Source organism: Cetorhinus maximus, chromosome 19, assembly GCF_964194155.1.
Source record: "Cetorhinus maximus chromosome 19, sCetMax3.hap1.1, whole genome shotgun sequence".
NCBI classification, from domain to species: domain Eukaryota; kingdom Metazoa; phylum Chordata; class Chondrichthyes; order Lamniformes; family Cetorhinidae; genus Cetorhinus; species Cetorhinus maximus.
This window is the reverse complement of record NC_135897.1, coordinates 89,333,390-89,357,805: the sequence shown is the minus strand read 5'-3', so window position 1 is coordinate 89,357,805 and position 24,416 is coordinate 89,333,390. Positions and strand designations below refer to the sequence as shown.

The window sequence follows — 24,416 nt, the reverse complement described above, 5'->3', positions numbered from 1 at the left end:
GTGGCGGTGTGACTGCAGGTCCCCTTCCCGTCGGCGAGTGGCGATCTGGCTGCGATTCCCCTTCCGATCGGTAGGTGGCAATGTGGCTGCAGTTCCCCAGTCGGTCGGCGGGTGGCGGTGTGGCTGCAGTTCCCGCTCCTACACGGTTGGTGGCGGTGTGGCTGCAGTTCCCTTTCTAGTCGGTAGGTGGCGGTGTGACTGAAGTTCCACTTATGATCGGTAGGTGGCGATGTGGCTGCAGTTCTGCTGCCGAGCGGCAGGTGGCGGTGTGACCACAGTTCCGCTGGCGAGCGCCAGGTGGTGGTGTGACTGCAGTTCCGCTGGCGAGCGGCAGGTGGCGATGTTGGGGTGCGGCTGCAGAGTCTCGCGATCTTTGGTTGCCCGGTACACGTCACTTGGGGCCGTGGAGATGGCGGAACGTCGCAAACAGAAGAAGCGGAGTCAGGTACCGGGGAATAGGAACAGGAACAGGACTGATCCCGGGGAGGGAAAGCGGAATTCAAGAGGCTGAATGCGGGAAGGATTCGGGCGAGGGGTGTGAGGGCGGAGCCGGGGGGAGAGGAGCAGGAGGGGGTGCGGGGAGATAGGGGGGGGTGGGGGAGAACGATGGGGGGGGATTGGGGGGTGGGGGAGAATGATGGGGGGGGGATTGGGGGTGGTGGGGGGGGGATTGGGGGTGGTGGGGGGGGGACTGGGGGTGGTGGGGGGGGGGATTGGGGGTGGTGGGGGGGGGGGATTGGGGGTGGTGGGGGGGGGGATTGGGGGTGGTGGGGGGGGGGATTGGGGGTGGTGGGGGGGGATTGGGGGTGGTGGGGGGGGATTGGGGGTGGTGGGGGGGAACGATGGGGGGGTGGGGGAGAACGATGGGGGGGATTGGGGGTGGTGGGGGGGGATTGGGGGTGGTGGGGGGGGGATTGGGGGTGGTGGGGGGGTATTGGGGGTGGTGGGGGAGAACAATGGGGGAGAATGGGGGGGTGGGGGAGAATGATGGGGGGGATTGGGGGTGGTGGGGGGGGATTGGGGGTGGTGGGGGGGAACGATGGGGGGGTGGGGGAGAACGATGGAGGGGATTGGGGGTGGTGGGGGGGGATTGGGGGTGGTGGGGGGGGGATTGGGGGTGGTGGGGGGGGGATTGGGGGTGGTGGGGGGGGGATTGGGGGTGGTGGGGGGGATTGGGGGTGATGGGGGGGATTGGGGGTGGTGGGGGAGAACGATGGGGGGGTATTGGGGGTGGTGGGGGGGGGATTGGGGGAGGTGGGGGAGAACGATGGGGGGGGGATTGGGGGTGGTGGGGGAGAACAATGGGGGAGAATGGGGGGGTGGGGGAGAATGATGGGGGGGGATTGGGGGTGGTGGGGGAGAACGATGTGGGGGGGGTATTGGGGGTGGTGGGGGAGAACGATGGGGGAGGATTGGGGGTGGTGGGGGAGAACGATGGGGGGAGATTGGGGGTGGTGGGGGAGAATGGGGGGGTGGGGGAGAACGATGGGGGGGTGGGGGAGAATGATGGGGGGGATTGGGGGTGGTGGGGGAGAACGATGGGGGGGGATTGGGGGTGGTAGGGGGAGATTGGGGGTGGTGTGGGGGGGGATTGGGGATGGGGGGGGAGAACGATGGGGGAGGATTGGGGGGGGTGGTGGAGAACGATGGGGAGGATTGGGGGTGGTGGTGGAGAACGATGGGGAGGATTGGGGTGGTGGTGGAGAACGATGGGGAGGATTGGGGGAGAATGATGGAGGGGGAGGGGGAGAATTGGGGGGAGAGGGGGAGAATGATGTGGGAGAGGGGGGAGGGTGGGTGGTGGGAGAGGGCATGAGGAAGGGCATGATGGGGTGGGGGTGTTAGGAGAGGGGTGTGGGGAATGGGGAGAGATTAGCGGTTTGGGGGGAGAGGTGAAGGGTTTGGGGGTCAGAAAGAGGCGGATAGCAAGAGAGAGAGGGGGGGCGGTGGTCGTGAGGAGGAGAGAGTGATTTGTTGGGGGTGGGGGAGAGTGGGGATTGGCCGCACGGAGGGTCTTAGTGGGAAAGAGCGGCTGGCTGGTGGAGAGAAGTGAGGGAAGAGAGCAAGGGGAGAGTTGTGTTAGTGAAGGTATGGGCCAGGGCACGGCACAGCAGGGGAGAGAGGGTTTGGGAGAGGAGCGGCGGTAAGAGGATGGATGGGGTGCGAGGGAACAGAGGATAGCGAAAGAGGGTGGGAGAAATGAGGGACAAGGGTGAGGGGGTCTGAGTGTGTGGGGTGCATAGGGAGAGAGGAACAGGCAGAAGGGAAGATAGTAGAGGGACAGAGAAATGGGATGGGAGAGAGTGGGATGCTGAGGGGCTGAGTGAAGAATAGGGTTAGGGCACATTGGAACAGGAAGAAACCTGGAGAAGGGAAGGTGAGAGTGGGGCAAAGTGAAGCGGTAACTCATGGTGGATCAGGAACTGAGGGGCTGTAAACTATTAGCTCCTGGTTTGTTGATTTAAATTCCATTTGTCTCGCCGTTGTATGTGCTGAGTTTAGCACCAAGTCAGGTGCGATGATGTAATTGTGACACAGGTGTTGCTCTCCTGTGACACTGTCACCAGACTGTGTTTAAAAACTCCATCTGTACAGTTATAGCATGTGGTACAAGATAAGATGGTGCATTATTCCCCCTCAAATTAATCTGTTATTCGCCTCAACCACTCCCTGTGGTTAAAATATTTCACGCTCTCACCACTCTGGGTAAAGATGTTTCTCCTGAATTCCTTATTGGATTTATTTGGGAAACCCTATATTTATGGCCTCAAGTTTCACTCTCCCACAAGTGAAAATGCTTTGCAGAAACTATGCAAGAGCCAAGGGTAAAAGATGTTTTATAAATCCAAGCTTTTTGCTGCTGCTTTCAGTCCAATTCATCCATCCCTTCCTGGTTTGATAGTCACTTTCTTCATGGCTGCTTATGGTATGTTCTTAACTGACATTTATACTGTGTAGACATTATTAACTAAGAGAATCACTGTGCATTGTATGGTGTCAGCAAGTGTCACATCTGAGTCAAAATGTTATTGGTTCATGTTCCAGAACAAATGTAGGCTGATGGTCACAGTGCAGCACTGAGCGCGAGGTGCTGTCTTTCAGATGAGACATTAAACTAAGGCCCAGTCTTCCCCACTTAGATGGATGTAAAAGATTTCATGGTGCTATTTGACGAAGAGCAGGGAAGTTCTCCCTGAATGTTCAGCCAATATGCAACTTCGTTAAAACAGATTTTCTGGTCATCGGCGCGGTTCTGTTTCTAGAAGTTTACTGTGCACAAATTGGCTGCTGTGTTTTCCACCTTACAACAGTAGTTACTCTTCAAAAGTACTTAATTGGCTGTAAAGCACTTTGGGACATCCGTAGTTGTGAAAAGATATTTGAAGATAATAGCTGACCTTAAATTGAGAGAGATTAATGAAATTGTTTTCTTTTTGAGCTGCTATTTATTTTTCCAGCAACAAAGCCATGGGTAAAGTAACATTGTATGACTGTTCACTTGTCTCTTGCATCAACATAAAATGCAGGACTTGTTTGAATACACAAGCTAAAAACATACATCTTGTATTTCCATCGCATTTGCAAGCAGCAGTATCGCCAGATCTGTATTTTGCAGCAGCATAGTTCTTGTACAATGTGAGAGAGCAAGAGGCTGAGCTTAGTGAGAGAGAGTTGGGCCAGGAATCAAAGGAGCCCGGTTCTGCTGGTCATGGTCCCTTTCAACTCCGGATCGAGAAATCACTTGGCCTTCAGCTGGTGGGAGAGCAAGGGAGGATGTTTTCCTTCCCCCTCCCATACATACAGGCATGATTGAGATTGGAACTCCCCTCTCTGTGAAAACGTGGCCCTGCATTCCCCGCACCCTGGGGCGCTCCGACTGCGTGCAATTCTAGAATGCACGCTCCAGTGAGTCACTGACTTCTTGTTACCATGGTTCCTGTGTTGCCAGTATTGTTTTGTACTGTTGTGAGTTTGATTCTAAGATCCTGGTCTCCCGTCCCTGAGATGTGTCCGGAAAGAGGTTAAAATGGTGCTTGGAGTAATTTAAAGTAATGAATTGGGCATATTAGCTCTTGTGGTTTTTTGAAAGATACATCAAATGACCTCTTACTCCACCACCCTTATTTAATTTCACCAGTAATGGTAACAATCTCCTCCCTACCTGAACAGCATGGCCTGATCACCAAGTAACATTGGTAGTTACAGCAGATGAGGGAGGTGCAAGTGACACAAACACTTCAAATTAATTCTCAGCACTTTTCTGGATGGTGTAAACTACTTGGTGGCGGGGGGGTGGGGTTGCAGGGGCACTTTAGATATCTGTTGTATAGTTGTTAATTGCATTCAGGGTAAGAGTGTTGAAATGACTTTCATGCTTTTTTCAAGTGAAAAGATTGAGTCTGGAGCCAGTTTATGACTTCACTTGGATTTCAAAAACAATAACAGCTATAACATCCATTAAAATAGTGCCTTTAACATAAAATATTAGAAGGCACTTCACAGGAGCATTATCAAACAGAATTTGATATTGAGCTACAGAACAATATATTAGGACAGATGGTGAAGGGTTTGGTCAATGAGGTAGTTTTTAAAGGAGTGTCTTGAAGGAGGAGAGTGAGGCAGAGAGGCTTAGGGAGAGAATTCCAGAGCTTAGGGCCTATATGCTTGAAGGCATTGCTGCCAATGTTGGAGCAATGAAAATCCGGGATACACAAGACACCAGAATTGGAGGATCATAGAGCTCGGAGTAGGGCTGCTGGGGGTTACAGAGATAGGGAGGGGAGGGTTATCAAGTTGTTGCCAGATCAAGAGCCATTATAAGTCAGTGAGTACAGGATTGCTAAGGATAGGGAGGTTGTGCTTTGTACATTATCTTGCAAGTGGCTGACTGATCTGCGATGGAAATTTGGTCTCACTCAAAAGAACTGAGAGCTGCAACAGCTGAGTGATTTGTAAAGGTAGCCAACACTTCCTGTTGCTTAAACTGTACACTCAATGTGCTGATGTCGAAAGATTCTATGGCTTCTGAGAAAACTTTGTTGCCTGTTTCCTAAATCACACCAAGTTCTGTTCACCCATCACTGCTGTGCTCACTGACCCAAACTGGTTCCCTTAATTTTAAAGGTCTCATTCTTGTTTTTAAACCCCTCCATGGCCTTCCTATCTCTTTAAACTCCTCCAGCGCTATGGCCCTCCAAGATTACAGAATTGTTACAGCCGTGAAAGAGTCCATTCGGTCTATCATGTCTGCACCAGCTCTCTAAACGAGCAATTCCCTTAGTGCCATTCTCCTGCCCTCTCCCCATAGCCCTGCACATTATTTCTTTTCAGATAACAATCTAATTCCTTTTGAATGCTTTGATTGAACCTGTCTCCACCATACTCAGGCAGTCCATTCCAAACCTTAACCACTCACAACATGAAAAAAAAAAATTCTCATATTGCTTTTGCTTCTTTTGCCAATTATTTTAAATCTGCGCCCTCTTGTTCTCAATCCTTTCACGAGCGGGAACAGTTTCTCCCTACCTACTCTGTCCAGACCCCTCATTATTTTGAACACCTCTATCAGATCTCCTCATCTTCCTTTTCTCCAAGGAAAACAGTCCTAACTTCTCCAATCTATCTTCATAACTGAAGTTCCTCATCCCTGGAATCATTCTTATTAATTTTTTCTGCACTTTCTCCAATGCCTTCACATCCTTCTTGGAATACAGTGCCCAGAACTGGATGTAATACTCCAGCTGAGGCAGAATTAGTGTCTTATACAAGTTCAACATGACCACCTTGCTCTTGGACTCTATGTCTCTATTGATAAAGCCTAGGATACGATTTCCTTTATTAACTGCTCTCGCAACCTGTCCTGCCACCTTCAATGGCCTATGCACATATACACCCAGGTCCTTCTGCTCCTGCACCCCCTTTAGAGTTGTCCCCTTTATTTTATATTGTCTCACCATGTTCTTCCTTCCAAAATGAATCACTTCACATTTCTCTGCATTGAACTTCATCTGCCACCCATTCCACCAACTTGTCTGTGTCCTTTTGAAGTTCTATATTATCCTCCTCTCAGTTTACAATACTTCTAGGTTTCATATCATCCACAAATTTTGAAATTGTGCCTAGTACACCAAAGTCTAGGTCATTAATATATATCAAGGAAAGCAAGAATCCCAACACTGACCTCTGGGGAACCCAACTACTTGCCTTCCTCCAGCCCGAAAAACATCCATTAACCACTACTTTGTTTCCTGTCACTCATTTCTGTCACACAATTTCATATCCATGTTGCTACTGTCCCTTTTATTCCATGAGCTATAACTTTGTTCACAAGTCTGTTGTGTGGCACTATATCAAATGCCTTTTGAAAGTACATGTACAGCACATCAATAGCATTGTTCCCATCAATCCTCTCTCTCTTGTCTCATCAAATAAACTTTAGAAAGTTAGTTCAACATGATTTTCCCTTAAGAAATCCATGCTGACTTTCCTTAATTAACCCACATTTGTCCATGTGACTATAAATTTTGTCCTGAATTATTGTTTCCAGAAGTTTCCCCACCACCAAAGTTAAACTGACTGGCCTGTAGTTGCTGGGCTTATCTTTAGACCCTTTCTTGAATAAGGGTGTGACATTTGCAATTGTCCAGCCTTTCTGGCTCCACCCGAGTCTAAGGAAGACTGAAGAATTATGGCCAGTGCCTCTGCAATTTCCACACTCATTTCCCTCCGTATCCTTGGATGCATATCAACCTGGTGCCTTATCAACTTTAAGTACAGATACCGTTCAATACCAACACCTTATCAATTTTAAACCCTTCGAGCATCTGAATTACCTCCTCTTTCACCATGGCCTAGGTAGCATCTTCTTCCTTGGTAAAGACAGATGCAAAGTATTCATTTAATACTTCAGCTATGCCATCTGCTTCCATGCGTAAATCCTCTTTTTGGTCCCTACTTCTCCTCTTACCATGTTTTTACTATTTATATGCCTGTAGAAAACTTGGGATTCCTTTTTTTGTTATCTGCCAGTCTCTTTTCATACTCCCCCTTTGCTTCTCTTGTTTGCTGTTTCACCTCCCCTCTGAACTTTCTATATTCAGCCTTATTCTCAATTGTGTTTTCTACCTGACATCTGTCATAAGCATACGTTTTCTCCTTTTTCTTAATTATATTTCTTTTGTCATCCAGGGAGCTCTGGATTTGTTTGCCCTACCTTTCCTTTTCGAGGGAAAAAACTTGGTGCCTGAACTCTTGAGGTAGCCCTTTGCTCAGCTACTGTTTTTCATGCCAACCTTTGACTCAAATTATTTAGTCCAGATCTGTTCTTACCCCATTGAACTTGACTTTCTATCTGTTAATTATCCTTACTCTGGATTTTCCTTTGGCCTTTTCCATAGTCAGCCTAAACTTATGATACAATGATCACTGTTCACAAAATGTTCACCTACGACACTTGATCCACTTGGCCCACCTCATTCCCAGAACCAGGTCTCTCAGTGCCTCCTTTCTCATTGGACTGGAAACATACCGCTGCAGAAAATTTTCCTGAACACACTCAAGGAACTCTTGCCCCTCTCTGCTCTTTACATACCACTGTACTGGTCTATATTTGGAAAATTAAACTTCCCCATTATAACTGCTCCATAATTTTTCCAGCTCTCTGTAATTTCTTTGCAAATTTGTTCCTTTGTATCCATCCCACTAGTTGGGTCCTGTAGGTTACACCGAACAATATAATTGGACCATTTTTGTTCCTTGGCTCTAGCCAAATAGATTCCGTCCTTGACTCCTCTGGGACATACTTTCTCTCCAGCACTGCAATTCTCTTCTTAATCAATGCTGCCACCCCTCCCTCTTCCTTTCTTGTCTTTCCTGAACACCTTGTATCAAGGAGTATTGAACACCCAATCCTGGCCGCCTTTGGGTCTGGTCTCTGTTATGGAGATGATATTGTATTTCCACATTGCAATCTGCACCTATAACTCTCAATCTTATTTACCATACTTTGTGCATTTACACACATGCACAGTAACCCTGATTTAGACTTGGTATTGCCTGCTCCCTTACTCTGACTTCACCTATAACCTTACTATTCCTTATTCTTGTGCTATCTCTCCCAGTATTCTGTGCACCTTGGAATTCCCCTCTGATATTACCTCCTGGTTCCACGCCCCTGGCAAGTTAGTTTAAACCCTCCCCAATAGCATTAGCAAATTACCCTGCAAAGAACTCAGTCCCAGCTCTATTTAGGTGCAGCCTGTCTGGCACGTACAGATCCTATCCACACCAGAGCCAGTCCCAAGAATCTAAAGGCCCCCCCCTCCCCTTTTTTCAGTGTCTTTCCTGACATGCATTCATCTGCTTTATCCTCCTATTTCTGTACTCATTCAGGCCTGCTACTGGCAGATCTCTGCACTCCTCCAATTCTGGCCCTTTGTGAATCCCCAATTTTCATAGCTTCACATTGGTGACCATGCCTTCAGCTGCCTGGGCTCTAAGCTCTGGAATTCCTTGCCTAAACCTCTTCACCTTGCTCTCACCTTTAAGACACTCTCCTTAAAAGCTACTTTTGACCAAACTGTTGGACATCTATCCAAATATCTCCTTATGTGGCTGGGTGTCAAATTTTGTTTGAGAATCCTGTGAAATTCCTTGGGATGTTTCCCAAATTAAATGCACTATATAGATTGTAGTTGTTTTCAAGGGACTACACTGTGAAATTAGGGTCATTCCTTGCACACAAACGGAGTTCTACAGAACTTGCAATGAATCCTCTTTTAAAGAAGTAGGATAAAATGTGAAGCGTCAAACTTGTCCTGTTGAATTGAAAACACCGAGCAACACTGCTTTGTCTTTACAAGCTTTGTGTGTGTTAGGAGAGAGTGTAACGGTAAAATATTGTGAAGATTGGAGTTTCATCAATGCAGGAGAACGCTGAAAGAGATGAAAATGTTCATGCTCCTGTGACCAGTTTCAACCCTGCTGTACTTGGGAGAATTTTTTTTGCTTTATAGATCATCTTGGTAAAAACCCCATTGTGTTTTTGACTGTCGTACTGTAATCCTACTTTAGTAAACATTTTCAAAGGGGTAGCATTTTAGCAATTATGCTATTTGTGTGAGTGAGCCACACTACAGTAGGGAGTCTGGAGAATCAGTAAAAATATGCCAGTGAACATTTATTGAAATTAATGTGTTTTTAACGAGGACACAGATTCCTGCATTTAATTTGCTTGAGGCAGTGACCCTCTGTACCTGGTCAGCAAGTACATTGCAGTTTCATGCGGTTTCATTCCAGGAGTGTCTCCTCAGTTCCTCAGAGGTCACATTTCCAAATTCTGTTCAACGGCTAAACTTGTTCTTAGTCATCAAACAATCCTCTTTGAAAAATTAATCTGTTACAAGAAAAAAAGATTAGCTTTCACACTGGCTTGTGATTTGCATTAATGGTGAATGGTGATGAGTAATTGGAGATCACTGCAGTTTAGAAGAATGAGAGGGGATCTCATTGAAACGAGTAAAATTCTGACAGGGCTGGACAGGCTGGATGCAGAGATGATGTTTCCTCTTGCTGGGGGGTCTAGAACAAGGGATCACAATCTCAGGGTACGGGGTAGGCCATTTAGAACTGACATGAGTAGAAACTTCTTCATGCCTGACAAATCTGTTAGAATTCTTTAAGGCGGTAACGAGTAGGCTAGACAAAGGAGAGCCAATGGATGTTATCTACTTGGATTTCCAGAAGGCCTTTGACAAGGTGCCGCACAAGAGGCTGCTCAGTAGGATAAGAGCCCATGGTGTTAGAGGCAAGGTACTAGCATGGATAGAAGATTGGCTGTCTGGCAGGAGGCAGAGAGTGGGGATAAGGGGGTCCTTCTCAGGCTGGCGGCCGGTGACTAGTGGAGTTCCGCAGGGGTCAGTGTTGGGGCCACAACTTTTCACTTTATACATTAATGATCTCGATGAAGGAACTGAGGGCATCCTGGCTAAGTTTGCAGATGATACAAAGATAGGTGGAGGGACAGGTAGTATTGAGGAGGTGGAGAGGCTGCAGAAGGATTTGGACAGGTTAGGAGAATGGGCAAAGAAGTGGCAGATGGAATACAACGTGGGGAAGTGTGAGGTCATGCACTTTGGTAGGAAGAACAGAGGCATAGACTACTTTCTAAATGGGGAGAGAATTCAGAAATCTGGAGTGCAAAGGGACTTGGGTGTCCTAGTCCAGGATTCTGTTACGGTTAACTTGCAGGTTGAGTCGGTAGTTAGGAAGACAAATGCAATGTTGGCATTTATTTCGAGAGGGCTAGAATATAAAAGCAGGGATGCGCTGCTGAGGCTTTATAAGGCCCTGGTCAGACCACATTTAGAATATTGTGAGCAATTTTGGGCCCCGTATCTCAGGAAGGATGTTCTGGCCCAGGAGTGGGTCCAGAGGAGGTTCACGAGAACGATCCCATGAATGAAAGGCTTAACATATGAGGAACGTTTGAGGACTCTGGGTCTATACTCGATGGAGTTTAGAAGGACGAGGGGGGGGATCTGATTGAAACTTACAGAATACTAAAAGGCCTAGATAGAGTGGACATGGGGAAGATGTTTCCATTAGTAGGAGAGACTAGGACCTGAGGGCACAGCCTCAGAATAAAGGGAAGACCTTTTAGAACAGAGATGAGGAGAAACTTCTTTAGCCAGAGAGTGGTGAATCTATGGAATTCATTGCCACAGAAGGCTGTGGAGGCCAGGTCATTGAGTGTATTTAAGACCGGGATAGATAGGTTCTTGATTGGTAAGGGAATCAAAGGTTACGGGGAGAAGGTGGAAAAATGGGGTTGAGAAACTTATCAGCCATGATTGAACGGAGGAGCAGACTCGATGGGCCGAATGGCCTAATTTCTGCTCCTATGTCTTATGGTCTTATGCAGAGAGTGGTGAACTGAAGGCTGTGGAGGTCTAGTCACTGAATATATTTAAGAAGGAAATGGATAGATTTCTAGACTCTAAAGGCATCAAGGGGTAAGGGAAGAGAGCGGGATTATGGCGTTGAGATAGAGAATCAGCCATGATCGTATTGAACGGCAGAGCAGGCTCGAAGGGCCAAATGACCTACTCCTATTTTCTATGTTTCTATCCTCAATATGTGAATGAGATGAATTCACACATTTGGCTGCATATCATCCCATCAGGCCCATTCCACCAACCCCCGTCATTGAATATCTAAAGGATGGTAATGTCTCAGCTTGGTACTTGGGTACAGTAGGGTAGTGATTTGGTGCTTGTGTAGCATAATGGTTAAGGTATTGGGATGTGCTAGTGTATTGGCTTGGTGCTAGTGTTCAGCAGTGTAAGACTAAGATACTAGAATATGGTAGTGTAGTGGATTGGCGCTTGTGTGCAATAGCTTAGTGGTTAAGGTAATATGTGGACTGACATGAGGAAAAAATAATTGCAAGTTGCCTTATTGTAGTAAAATCCAAATACGAACGAGGAGCAGGAGTAGGCCATTTGGCCCCGCAAGCCTGCTCTGCCATTTAATAAGATCGTGGCTGATCTGATAGTAACCCGAAATCTCCATCCTGCCTACCCCTGATAACCTATCACCCCCTTGCTTACCAAGAAGCTATCCACCTCTGCCTTAAAAATATCCAAAGACTCTGCTTCCACTGCCTTTTCAGGAAGAGAGTTCCAAAGACTCACGACCCTCTGAGAGAAATAATTTCACCTCATCTCAGTTTTATTTTAAACAGTGACCCCTAGCTCTAGATTTTCCCAGAAGAGGAAACATCCTCTGCACATCCACCCTGTCAAGACCCCTCAGGATCTTATATGTTTCAATCAAATCGCCTCTTACTCTTCTAAACTCCAGCAGATACAAGCGTAGCCTGTTGAATTTTTCCTCATAAGACAACCCGCCCAATTCCAGGTTTTAGTCTGATAAACCTTCTCTGAACTGTTTCCAATGCATTTACATCCTTCCTTAAATAAGGCGACCAATACTATACACAGTACTCCAATGTGGTCTCACTAGTGCTCTGTATAACTGAAGCATAACCTCCCTACTTTTGTATTCAATTCCCCTCGACATAAATGATAACATTCTATTAGCTTTTCTTATTACTTGCTGTACCTGCATACTAGCCTTTTGCGATTTGTGCACTAAGACACCCAGATCTCTCTGCATCTCAGAGTTCTGCAATCTCTCACCATTTAGATAATATGCTTCTCTGTTATTCTTCCTGCCACTCTGTCCAAGCCTGCACATTATTCCAATTTCGCACTGGTTTTGCCTGCTGAAGTGCCCTAAATTCTTAGGCTGCTCTTCATGGGCATTAAATGTGGCTTTACCAGCATTACCCACATCCCAGAAACTAATATCCGGTACCTTCTCACTGCTGATTATATAATTTCTCCCAGCTATTGTGCTATGTTGTTCTTTCTTTCTGGTCCAGTGAGTTCTCCCACATGTCATCCTGTTTACAGACTGTTGATAATTTTGTTCACTCACATTAGTTGATGACTTCTTGATATCCCAAAACTTCTGATCTCTCACTTACTGTTTGAAATTCCCGTGTGTTCAATTACCCTGTCGTCCCACCAACCGACAGGCAGTTGCTGCTTGTGCACTTATCTCTCTAGATCACGTCTACCCCTTGTACCCAATATGCTAAATGTGTGTTGTTGCAGGAACAGCTTGGAAACCATCCTGAACTCTAGGTCAGAGGCTGGTTGTTTTGCATCATTTTTTGACATTTACTGTCTGCTTCAGTGTTGTGATACTGTAGCCAGTTCCTAATCTGGTTTTGTCACTAGGATTTCAGTGTATGGTGCATGTGATGAAATTTTCCCCATTTGTCATCTTGAATTGAAAGCCAGCAATCCCATTTTAGTCCTTCCAAGCCTGGTTTGTGTTTAGGGAGAGCATTTTGAGTTATATAGCACCAACAACAACTTGCATTTAATATATTGCCTTTAATATTCCAAAGCATTTTGGAGGAGCATTTATAATACAAAATTGACATTGAATCACATGAGAGATTAGGGCAAATAACCAAAAGTTTGGTGGAAGAGGTAGATTTTTTAGGAAGCATCCTAAAGGAGGAAAGAAAGCTGGCAGGGTTTAGGGAGGAAGAACTTAGAGCCATGGCAGCTAAAGGCATGGCCAACAATAGTTAGATGCTTTTTATTCTTTCACAAGATGTGGATGTCACTGGCAAGACCAGCATTTGTTGCCCAACCCTAATTACATTTGAATTGAGCACCTTGCTAGGCCATTTCGGATGGCGTTCATCCACATTGCAGTGGGTCTGGAGTCATATGTAAGCCAGACCAGGTAAGGTTGTCAGATTTCCTTCCCTAAAGGAGCTTAAAGAAACAGATGAGTTTTTACAACAATTGATAGTTTCATGATCACCATTACTGAGACTAGCTTTCAGTTCCAAACTTTTTTTCTTAATTGAATTTAAATTCCATTTAAATTTAAAGCTGCTGTGGTGGAATTTAAACCCATGTCCCCAGAACATTAGCCTGGGCCGCGAGATTACTAGTCCAGTGACATTACCACTGCACCACCATCTCCCCTAAGAAGCCAGAATTAGAGGAGCACGAGTCTCTGTGGGAATGATGGAAATCCCAGAGATGGAGAGTGGTAAGGCCATTGAGGGATTTGAAAAATAAGGATGAGAATTTTAAAGTACAAGTTGCTATTGTATAGCTTCAGGGGCCTGAAGGTGACTGCAATTTGAGGAACTGAAAGAACATAATATAGGTTTTAAGTGCATTAAAAGAAAGACATGCATTTATGAAGCGCCGCCATTCATGACCTCAATGTCTCAAGGTACTTTTGCCAATGAAGTACTTTTTTTTAAGGAGTGTAATATAGGAAAAATGGCAGATAATTTGTGTACACTGAGTTCCCACAAGCCAGAATAAGATAATCTGTTTCTTAGTGATGTTGGCTGAGGACTAATTGGAGAGGACACTGGGGAGACATCCTCTGCTGTTCAGAATAGGATTTGTTTTGTCCACTTGAGAGAGCAGACGAGGCCTTGTTTAAACATCTCATCATAAAGGTGGCACCTTCAATACTCACATAAATACAACGATTATCTATTGTATGAGAGTACCAGTTCTAAGCCTATGCAACACTTGGTTTATTTTCATGTTTGACTGTATGGTATAATAAACATGTATGGTATAATTTTAGAAATATTCAGTGTGTGCAGAATTGCACTCTTATCCAAGTTCCTATATAAGCACACTTTGTTCAAGCAACTGGATGTCGGCTTGGCTGATGTGAAACCACCATGCCTGCTGTGCTGTAATGGGCTAATGGTAATTCACTGTCGCTGGGTTAAGTTTGGGCTTTAGCAGATGGAACTGTCCACAAGCAGATAGATATGATTTCACTCCCCGGGTAACTCCGAGCAGTGCTATAGATCTCCTCTTGTCATGTGTATAAGCAAAATCTCAGTGGGGAGAGTGATTATTTTTTAATTCAACAGAAGCTTGCATTTTTATAGCACCTTTAACATAGTAAAATGTTCCAAGGTTCTTCGCAAGAGCATTATCGGACAAAGATTTGACACTGAGACACATCCGGAAATATTAGGACAGGCGACCAAGAGCTTGGTTCAACAGGTTTGCTTTTAAGTTCAAAAAGATTTTAGAAGTCCTTATGCGATATCCCCAGAACCCTCAATCCACTGTGTGAGCAACACTAGGGGTGCTACCATTGCACCTGTTGCTCCAGAAAAGGCAGGGGGAATCAGTAGATTAAAGCAGTTACATTTTACTTGCATCATTTTATGACCCTGCTTTTGCATTTTTTTGAAGTGATTGATTTGTTCTCAGTTGGTTAGTATACTTTTCTACAGTATTGTGGGGCTTTTTTCCCCAAATATTTGTTCTTGGATACCTGTTTCCACAAATTTCTCTAAAATGAGGTTTGGGTCAGTTTTGAGCACTGTTCTGGGGGCATTGATGGATTCTGACAATCCCAACCTGTGCCTCCGCTATCTCATCAGCGTAACAATGCTACAGAAATTCATTTGAGTTTGTCTTCCACCCGTCGTGATAAGAGATGAATACGTGAACCAAAGTGGTTCCATAACCTCCAACTCCTCACCCATTCACACCTCTTGTATCAGTCATCAAAGTCCCTTCCACATTCACTGTTGGACGAATAAAAGTTTCCTCCAAGTAAGTATTGGAAAGACTGAAGCCATTGTCTTTGGTCCCCGCCACAAACTTGATTCCCTAGCCACCGGCTCCATCACTGTCACTGGCCACTGATGGCACTTGAATCAGACTGTTTTCAACCTTGCCGTTTCTTCTGACCCTGACCTGAGCTTTCAACACCCTATCTGTTGACCATTTGCAACACACACGTGCCTGTCAATTACCAGCTCCAACAAGGGAGAAACTAACCACCTCCCCTTGACGCTCAATGGCATTACCATTGCTGTGCCCCCCCAGATCAACATCCTCGAAATTACCATTGACCAGAAACTCAGCTAGGCCAACCATATGGATGCTGTGGTTACAGGAGCAGAGTCAGGGGTTGGGAATTCTGCAGCGAGTAACTCAGTTCCTGTCTCCCCAAAGCTTGCCCACTGGATGAGTGCAACTCCAACAACACTCCATGACAATGTCTGTCAAGTATGTTTGGGATTAGTGATGTCGGGCCCACAAGCTGCTGCTGATTTTGCCCACTACCAGCTGGACGGCTTCCTTGAGGCCACCTGGCAATTCAGTGCTGGCTCCGCTTTGCACAGAATCAATACAGCAAGCAGAGTAAGGAGACTTTGGCCCCATTTGACAGGGCGGAAATCCAAACTGTGTGCCAAATTTAAGAGGGGGCTGAAAATGGAGTAGCTCGGCTTGCAATTTGGTTCTGGGTATGGATTTTCTTCCCAATTTGGTAACACTTCTAGAACTGTGGGCTAAATACAGACATTATGCAAAAGCCTTTTGGTGCATATAAATTTTATGATCAGGAAACCCTGATCATTGTTAACAGAAAAACTATAGCAAAATCTTTTCCATACGCATTCAGACATAACTGTACCAAGATTTGTAGAACTAATGAGTCCTTGCCTGCCTGCTGCTGACATTGCACTAAGCACCCATTTGCTTATCAACAACTGTGTGCATCAAGACTCTGCTCATTACTATTGCTCAAGAAACTGACGAGTTGCACGCAGGGCCTGTTTTGTTTATTGGATATTTCCAATTATCCTGCTGGCTGAAGGAAATCGGGTAGCCTATGTATTTTCTGAAATTCATTCTGATCTGTCGCAACTGAAGGCTTTTCCAGTCCTGCCTGCTGCTGGGTCACAGCTTAAATAGCTCTGTTTGGTTGCTTTGTGAAGAATTGACTGGCTGCCCAGCAACAACTAGAATCGGAGAGGCGAATAGATGGGAGAGTCTCGGGCTTTGCAAATGCATCCTTCGATTTGTGCATTGTGTAGATCCTCATCTCATGCATAAAGACATTTCCAGGAACTACAAGGGAGACAGTTTGTATGGCTCAATACAGACACTGCATCCTGTGGAATCCACCAAGCTCACGTCAACACTTGCCAGCGCTCCAGAATCCTTTTGTTTCCCACAGCAAGACAAATGAAGTTTTGTTTCAGTTGACATTGGAACAGTTTTCGGAGCATAGGCCAAGCCTCATTTCATGTGCCTCTCAAATAGCACTGCCCCTCAGCTAACTTGGGGAACCAATTTTATGGGCCCTCTTGACCTATGCCTCCCAGTATAGTACCAGCTGCCAGAAAACCCTTGTCCTTCCCGGTGCAGTACTTGCTGCCAGGAGCCCCTTGGCCTGTACCTCTCATCTGAAACCAGGATTTAAAAGCTAGCTTGCTGCCAACAGCTCTTTATGAACTTGACTTCAGTACATAATGTTTCCAAACTCTTTTTTTCCTAAACAATGGCGTCTTATATTTTCCAGTTGATTTCCCGTCTTTATTAGGTTTGCCATCACCTAGCCATTTCTTATCCAATCACTTCTTGTGGATCATGGTTGTAATCTAATGGAATCCACACCATGCTATTTTCGAATGAACCAAAGTCCACAAAGTATCCTCAATACTGCTTTGGGAGTGTCAGACTGGAGGGTGTGCTCAAGTCCCTGGAGTGGGATTTGAATTTATGATTTGGAGGTGGGAATGCTACCCATTGAGCCATAGATGTTGATAACTCAAGTTTTCAGCAGCAAGGAGAGTCACTATGTGACTTGGGTCACAAGGTTTAAGGCTAATTTCCCAAGGGTGGAGATTATTTCCATAGTTAAATACCCATATCTGCAGACTTGTTTGAAAGGTATGTAATTAATGTAAAAAAAAACAAGCCTTGAACTGAGAGAAAAGGCAAGTACTGTTTTGTTCAAAATTTAATAGCTTTTTTTAAATGTTAGGGATATTAATTTGTCGCCAGATAAATAATTTTACTACCCCCCCCCACCCCCCACTCCACACCCAAACTTTAATTATTTATACCATTAGCAATATGATTGAGGTGAAGCAGAATGATCCAATTCACCACTGTTATGGTTATGAAGTAGCCTCGGGCGCTTTCATTTTTCTTTTCCAGTCCACCAGTTAAAACATTCTGGAACTGAAATTCCCTAACACATTACAGAGCCTACGTTAATCATTGTCCCACCTGATCTGTAATGAATGGCATGTACATTACATAACCACATAAGGGCTGTCAATTTGCGAGAATTATTTTTTTCAAAATGTCTTCCTTTATTAATAACTGATGTTCAATGTTCAAACTGCGCTGAACTCCAAAAATTCTCATGATTCTGATGGGAGCCTCTCTTGCACATTCTTTAGCAGATTTCCTAACTTAAATCCAATTAAGTACCTTTGAAGCGTATCATGATTGTTCTGTAATGTAATGTAGAAAGCACAGCAACCCTCCACAAACAACTATGTAATAATGGCCAGATCTGCTCTTTTAATGATGTTAGCTGAGGGATAAATATTGGCCAAGGCAAAGGAAGAACTCCCCAGTTCTTTGTCAAAATAGTGCCAAAGGATCTTTAACATCCACCTGGAAGGACAGTTGAGACCTCAGTTAAAGCATGTCCTCTGGGAGTGTCAGTCTGCATTTTGTGCTCAAATCTCTGGAGGGGAACTTAAACCCACAAATTTCTGATTCAGAGGTGAGAGTGCTGCCCACTAAACCACAGCTCACACTAACTACATGCCCCAACACAGGTCGGCTAAGAGGTTCCAGACATTGTTGCTGCAGAACTTTCAGCAGCTACAGAGTTTGTACATTCCAAATTACTACTTATTCCTGTATATACTTTTTTTCAAGAGCGATATGCAAAAATTTGCATTAGACTATGTCTGATAGACATTTGTAGTCAGTGAATATGTTGTGTTTTTTACAATAGAGATCCAGTCTACTTTTCAGACTGGAGGGAAGTGTGCAGTGATGACCCCAGGGGTCAGTACTAAAATCACTGCTCTTTTTCATGTATATTGATAACTGGGATATACGTGACATCATCTCAAAATTTACAGATGACACGAAACTCGAAAATGTAGCAAAGAGTGAGGAGGATAATAACAGACTTCAGGAGGGTATAGACAGACTACTGGGCAGGCAAATTTAATTTAATGCAAAAAAGTGTCAAGTAATTCATTTTTGTAAGAAAAATATGGAGTAACGTTCTCTTTAAGCTGTCCATCGTGCAACAGTCCAAATGTTCCTGTGCAGGCTACACACGTCGGCCCATTTAAATCACCATGCGTTTGCAGCCGGGTTAAAAAAGTAAATTCCAGGGAAAGCACAGTTAAACAAATTGACCCAGCACTCCAAAAATAATATTAGAGGGAATGTTAATGAGGAGAGCCAACATAAACTAAATGGTACACTTTTAAGTTGGCGGAGGTTGGTGTATATACACAGGTCTTTGAAGGTTGTCAGGACAAGATGAAAAGGGCATACAAGATCCTTGGATTTATAAATAGAGGCATATAGTACAAAAACCAAGGACGTTCTGATGGAACTTTGTAAATAACTGCTTCGGGCTCAGCTGGAGTATCATGATCAATTCTGGCCACCACACTTTAGGAAGGATGTCAAGATCATCATTGATCTTTGAAGGTGGCAGAACATACTGTGAGAGTGGTTAGTAAAGCATATGGAATCCTTTGCTTTCATAAGCAGAGGCATTGAGTACAAAAGTTGGGACATTACGCTAAGCCAAGATAAAGCTCTGGTTAAGCCCCAACTAGAATATTGTGTCCAGTTCTGGTCACCACACTTCAGGAAGGTCCTTGAGAGGGTGCAGAGGAGATTTACCAGGGAGGCTCGAGGAATGGGGCTTGGCGGGTGGGGTGTGGTGGATTTAGTTACAAGGTTAAGTTCGAAAGGCCAGTTGTTCTCTGGAGCAAAGGCGATTGAGGTGAGATTTGAGAGGTGTGCAAGATTAGGACAGGCTTAGATAAGGTAGCAAGGAGAAACTCTTCCCATTGGAAGACATTAGGGTTCCGATTTAAGATTTTGGGCAAGAGATGTAGGAGGAATGTGAGAAAGCTTTTTTACACAAGTGATAGTGACCTGGAACTCGCTGCCCACGAGGGTGGTAGAAGCAGAGATGATGAATGATTTCAAAATGAAATTGGATGGGCAATTGATGGAAATAAACTTGCAGGGCTTTGGGTACCGAGCAGGGGAGTGGGACTGACTGGATTGCTCCGTGGGGAGCCGACCTGGACTTAATGGGCCGAATGGCCTCCTGCCACAAATGACTCTATGGTTCTATGACTGTAGGAGAGGAGACAGAGGGATGTGATAAACACAGAGAGAGAGGAAGTATTAAGGGTATTATTATCCTTGAAAGTGGATTAGTCACCAGGGCCAGATGAAATGTACCCCAAGCTGTTAAAAGAAGCTAAGGAGGAAATAGTGGATGCTCTGACCATTATTTTCCAATCCTTACTGGATGCAGGTGTGGTGCTGGAGGGCTGAAGGACTGCTCATGTACCTTTGTTTAAAAATTTGAGAACAAAGGATAGACCGAATAATTACAGGCCAGACAGTTTAACCTCAGTAGTGGGCAAATTATTGGAATCAATTCTGAGACACAGGATAAACTGTCACTTAGAAAGGCACAGAGTAATCAAGGAGTGTCAGCATGGATTTGTTAAGGAAAGATTGTGTCTAACTAACTTGATTAGATTTTTTGAGGAAGTAACAAGGAGGATTGATGAGGGTAGTGCAGTTGATGTGGTCTACATGGATTTTAGCAAGGCTTTTGACAAGGTCCCACATGTCAGACTGGTTTTAACAAAGTAAGAGCCCATGGGATCCAGAGGAATGTAGCAAGATGGGTAACAAATTGGCTCAGTGGCAGGAAACAAAGGGTAATGGTTGACAGGTGTTTTTGCGACTGGATGGCTGTTTCCTGTGGTGTTCTGCAGAGCTCAGTACTAGGTTCCCCGCTTTCTGTAGTATATATTAATGATTTGGACTTAAATGTGTGAGACATGATCAAGAAATTTGCCGATAACACACACATTGTCCTTGTGGTTGATTGTGAGGAGGTTAGCCGTAGACTGCAAGAAGATGTCAATGGACTGGTCTGGTGGCAGAAAAGTGGCAAATGGAATTCAACCTAGAGAAATGTGAGGTGATGCATTTCAGGAGGTCAAACAAGGCATGGAATACACAATAAATGAGAGGGTACTGAGTGGTGTAGAGGAAGTGAGAGACCTTGGAGTGCATGTCCACAGATCCCTGATGGTAGCAGGACAAGTCGATAAGGTGGTTAAGAAGGCATATGTTATACTTTCCTTTATCAGCCAAGGTATAAAATATAAGAGCAAGGAGATTATGCTGCAGCCATATAAAACACTAGATAGGCCACAACTTGAGTACTGCATACAGTTCTGGTCACTGCATTACAGAAAGGATGTAATTGCACGAGAGAAGGTACACAGGAGATTTATGAGGATGTTGCCAGGACTGGAAAATTTCAGCTATGAGGAAAGATTGGATAGGCTGGGGTTGTTTTCCTTGGAACAGGAAGAGGCTGAGGGGAGATTTGATTGAGATGTACAAGGTTGTTGAGGGGTCTGGAAAGAGTAGATGGGAAGGACCTATTTCCCTCAGCAGAGAGGTCAGTGACTAGGGGGCAGAAATTTTAAGTGATTGGCAGAAGGATTAGAGCAGAGATGAGGAAAAATTATTTCACCCATACGGTTGTGTGGGGGATGGAACTCACTGCCTGAAAGGGTAGTAGAGGCAGAAACCATCAACTCATTTAAAACGTGACTGGATATGCACCTAAGTCCAGTAACTTCAGGGCTACAGACCAAGTGCTGGAAAATGGCTGGGTGACTTGTTTTTCGGCCAGCGCAGACACAATTGGCAGAATGGCCTCCTGTGACATAAATTTTTCTGCGTTATCTAAATATTTCAAAAGGAGGAATGTGCAGGGATGGAGGGAGGGGGTGTGGCAGTATGTGAATTGCTTCTTAAGAGAGCCAGCACGGACACAATGGCCAAATGGCCACCTTCTGTGTTTAAAAATTCTATGATTCTATGAGGGGATTAACTAGAACGGTGCCAGGAATGAAAGACTTCAGCTACTTCGAGGGACTGGAGAAATTTACAAAAGATGTGGTAACAGAACACTTGGAAAGCATTAACGGGATTAGACAAAGTCAACATAGGTTTATGAAAGGGAAATCACGCTTAACTAATCTACTGGAGTTTTTTGAGGATGTAACTAGTAGAATAGATGAGGAAGAACGAGTGGATGTGGTGTATTTGGATTCCAAGAAGGCTTTTGATAAAAGTCCCACATAAGAGGCTAGTGGGCAAAATTAAAGCACATGGGATCGGGGGTAATATACTGGCATGGATTGAGCATTGGTTGACAGACCGGAAACAATGTGGGAATAAATGGGTCTTTTTCTGGATGGCAAGTGGTGGTACACTGCAGGGATCAGTGCTTGGGCCCCAGCTATTCATGATATATATAAATGACTTGGATGAGGAAACCAAATGCAATATTTCCAAGTTTGCTGATGACACAAAACTGGGCGGGGTTGTGAGGAGGTTGCAAGGAGGCTTCAGGGCGATTTAGACAAGTTGTGTGTGTGGTCAAACACATGGCAGATGCAGTATAACGTGGATAAATGTGAAGTTATACACTTCGATGTGAAAAACAGAAAGGCAGAATATTATTTAAATGGTGATATATTGGGAAATGTGGATGTACAAAGGGATCTGGGTGTCCTTGTACACTAGGCAGGTGCAGCAAGCAATTAGGAAGGCAAATGGTATGTTGGCCTTCATTGCAAGAGGATTTGAGTTCAGAAGCAGGGATGTCTTATTGCAGTTATACAAGGCCTTGGTGAGACCACACCTGGAGTATTGCGTACAGTTTTGGTCTCCCTATTTAAGAAAGGATATACTTGCTATAGAGGGACTGCAGCGAAGGTTCATTGGGCTACTACCGGTGATGGCAGAACTGTCGTATGAGGAGAGATTGGTTCAACTGGGCCTGTATTCACGAGTTTAGAAGAATGAGAGGATATCTGATTGAAACACATAAAATTCTAACAGAGTTAGACAGACTAGATGCAGGGAGGATGTTTCCCCTGGCTGGGGAGTCTAGAACCAGGGACCACAATCTCAGCATACGGGGCCGGCCATTTAAGATTGAGATGAGCAAAAAAAATTTGCACTCAGAATTTTCTACCACAGAAGGCTGTGGAGGCCGGGTCACCGAATATGTTCAAGAAAGAAATTGATAAATTTTTGGATATTAAAGGCATCAAAGGGCATGGAGAGAAAGTGGGAATATGGCGTTGAGATAGAGGATCAGCCATGATCATACTGAATGGCGGAGCAGGCTCTAAGGGCCAGATGGCCTATTCCTGCCCCTAGTTTCTATGTATCTATGTAACTGGAGTTTTCTCCTTAGAACAGAGAAAGTTAAAAGGAGCTTAATACAGCAGATGTTGGAAATCTGAAATAAAAACAAAGTGCTGGAAATACTCAGCAGGTCTGGCAGCATTTGTGGACAGAGAAACAAATTTCATGTTTTGAGCTGAATATGACTTCAGAACTGAAGGAAGGTAGAAATGTGGTTGGTTTTATGCCATTGAGAGGGAGAAAGAGGAGGAATAACAAAACGGGAAGTCTGGGATCGGATAGAGGGCAGGAGAGATTAAATGGCAATGTTGTAATCCGGAGACCCAGGCAAATGTCCCCTCCCACAACTCTGTTTCCAGTACATCGATGACTATGTTGGTACTGTTTTGTGTTCTCGTCTGGAACTGGAAAAATCCATCAGCTTTGCTTCCAATTTCCACCTCGCTCTCACCTTCACATGGTCAATCTCCAATATTTCCCTGACTTCTCTGTCTGCATTTCTGGGCATAGACTGTCCACCAATATTCATTATAAGCCCATCGACTGCCATAGCTACCTTGACTACATCTCCTCACGACCTGCTTCCTGTAAGGATACCATTCCATTCACCCAGTTTCTCCATCTCCGTTGCATCTGTTCTGATGATGCTACCTTCCACAACAGCGCTTTTGATGTCTCCCTTTTTTCTTTTTTGTAATTCATTCATGGTATGTGGGCTTCGCTGGCTTGGCCAGCATTTATTGCCCAGCCCAAGTTGTCCTTGAGAAGGTCATGGTGAGCTCAACCTCAGCCTAGGATTCAACTCCCCCGCCACGTTGTGGTTGATAAGGCCCTCACCATGTCCTCACCATCTCCTGCACTTCTGCCTTCACCATCTCCTGCGCTTCTGCCCTCGCCATCTCCTGCGCTTCTGCCCTCGCCATCTCCTGCGCTTCTGCCCTCGCCATCTCCTGCGCTTCTGCCCTCGCCATCTCCTGCGCTTCTGCCCTCGCCATCTCCTGCGCTTCTGCCCTCGCCATCTCCTGCGCTTCTGCCCTCGCCATCTCCTGCGCTTCTGCCCTCGCCATCTCCTGCGCTACTGCCCTCGCCATCTCCTGCGCTTCTGCCCTCGCCATCTCCTGCGCTTCTGCCCTCGCCATCTCCTGCGCTTCTGCCCTCGCCATCTCCTGCGCTTCTGCCCTCACCATCTCCTGCGCTTCTGCCCTCGCCATCTCCTGCGCTTCTGCCCTCACCCCACCCCCTCCCTCCCAGAAACACAATAGGGTTCCTCTTGTCCTCCCTTCCCACCCCACCAACCTTCGTATTCAAAGGATTATCCTCCACGATTTCTGCCAACCCCAGCATGATGCCACCACGAAACAGATCTTCCCCCTCACCACCTCTGTCAGCATTCCGAAGGGGCAGCTCCAACTCTGACACCCTGGTCCAATCCTCTTATCACCTCCCATACCTCATCCCCTTCCCACGTCACCTTCTCGTGCAAACACAGGAGGTGTAACACCTGTC

At 45.4% G+C, this 24,416-nt stretch overlaps 1 protein-coding gene across 1 annotated transcript in view; it reads left to right on the top strand.

The window, feature by feature from the left end:
* The first annotated feature begins 334 nt into the window (after positions 1–334).
* sec62 (SEC62 homolog, preprotein translocation factor) overlaps positions 335–24,416 on the top strand; it is a 55,120-nt gene continuing 31,038 nt past the window's right edge. The window contains exon 1 of the mRNA XM_078564356.1: positions 335–445. Within this exon, the coding sequence (XP_078420482.1) occupies positions 341–445 (105 nt within the window). The 5' untranslated portion in view covers positions 335–340. The remainder of the gene's footprint in view (positions 446–24,416) is intronic.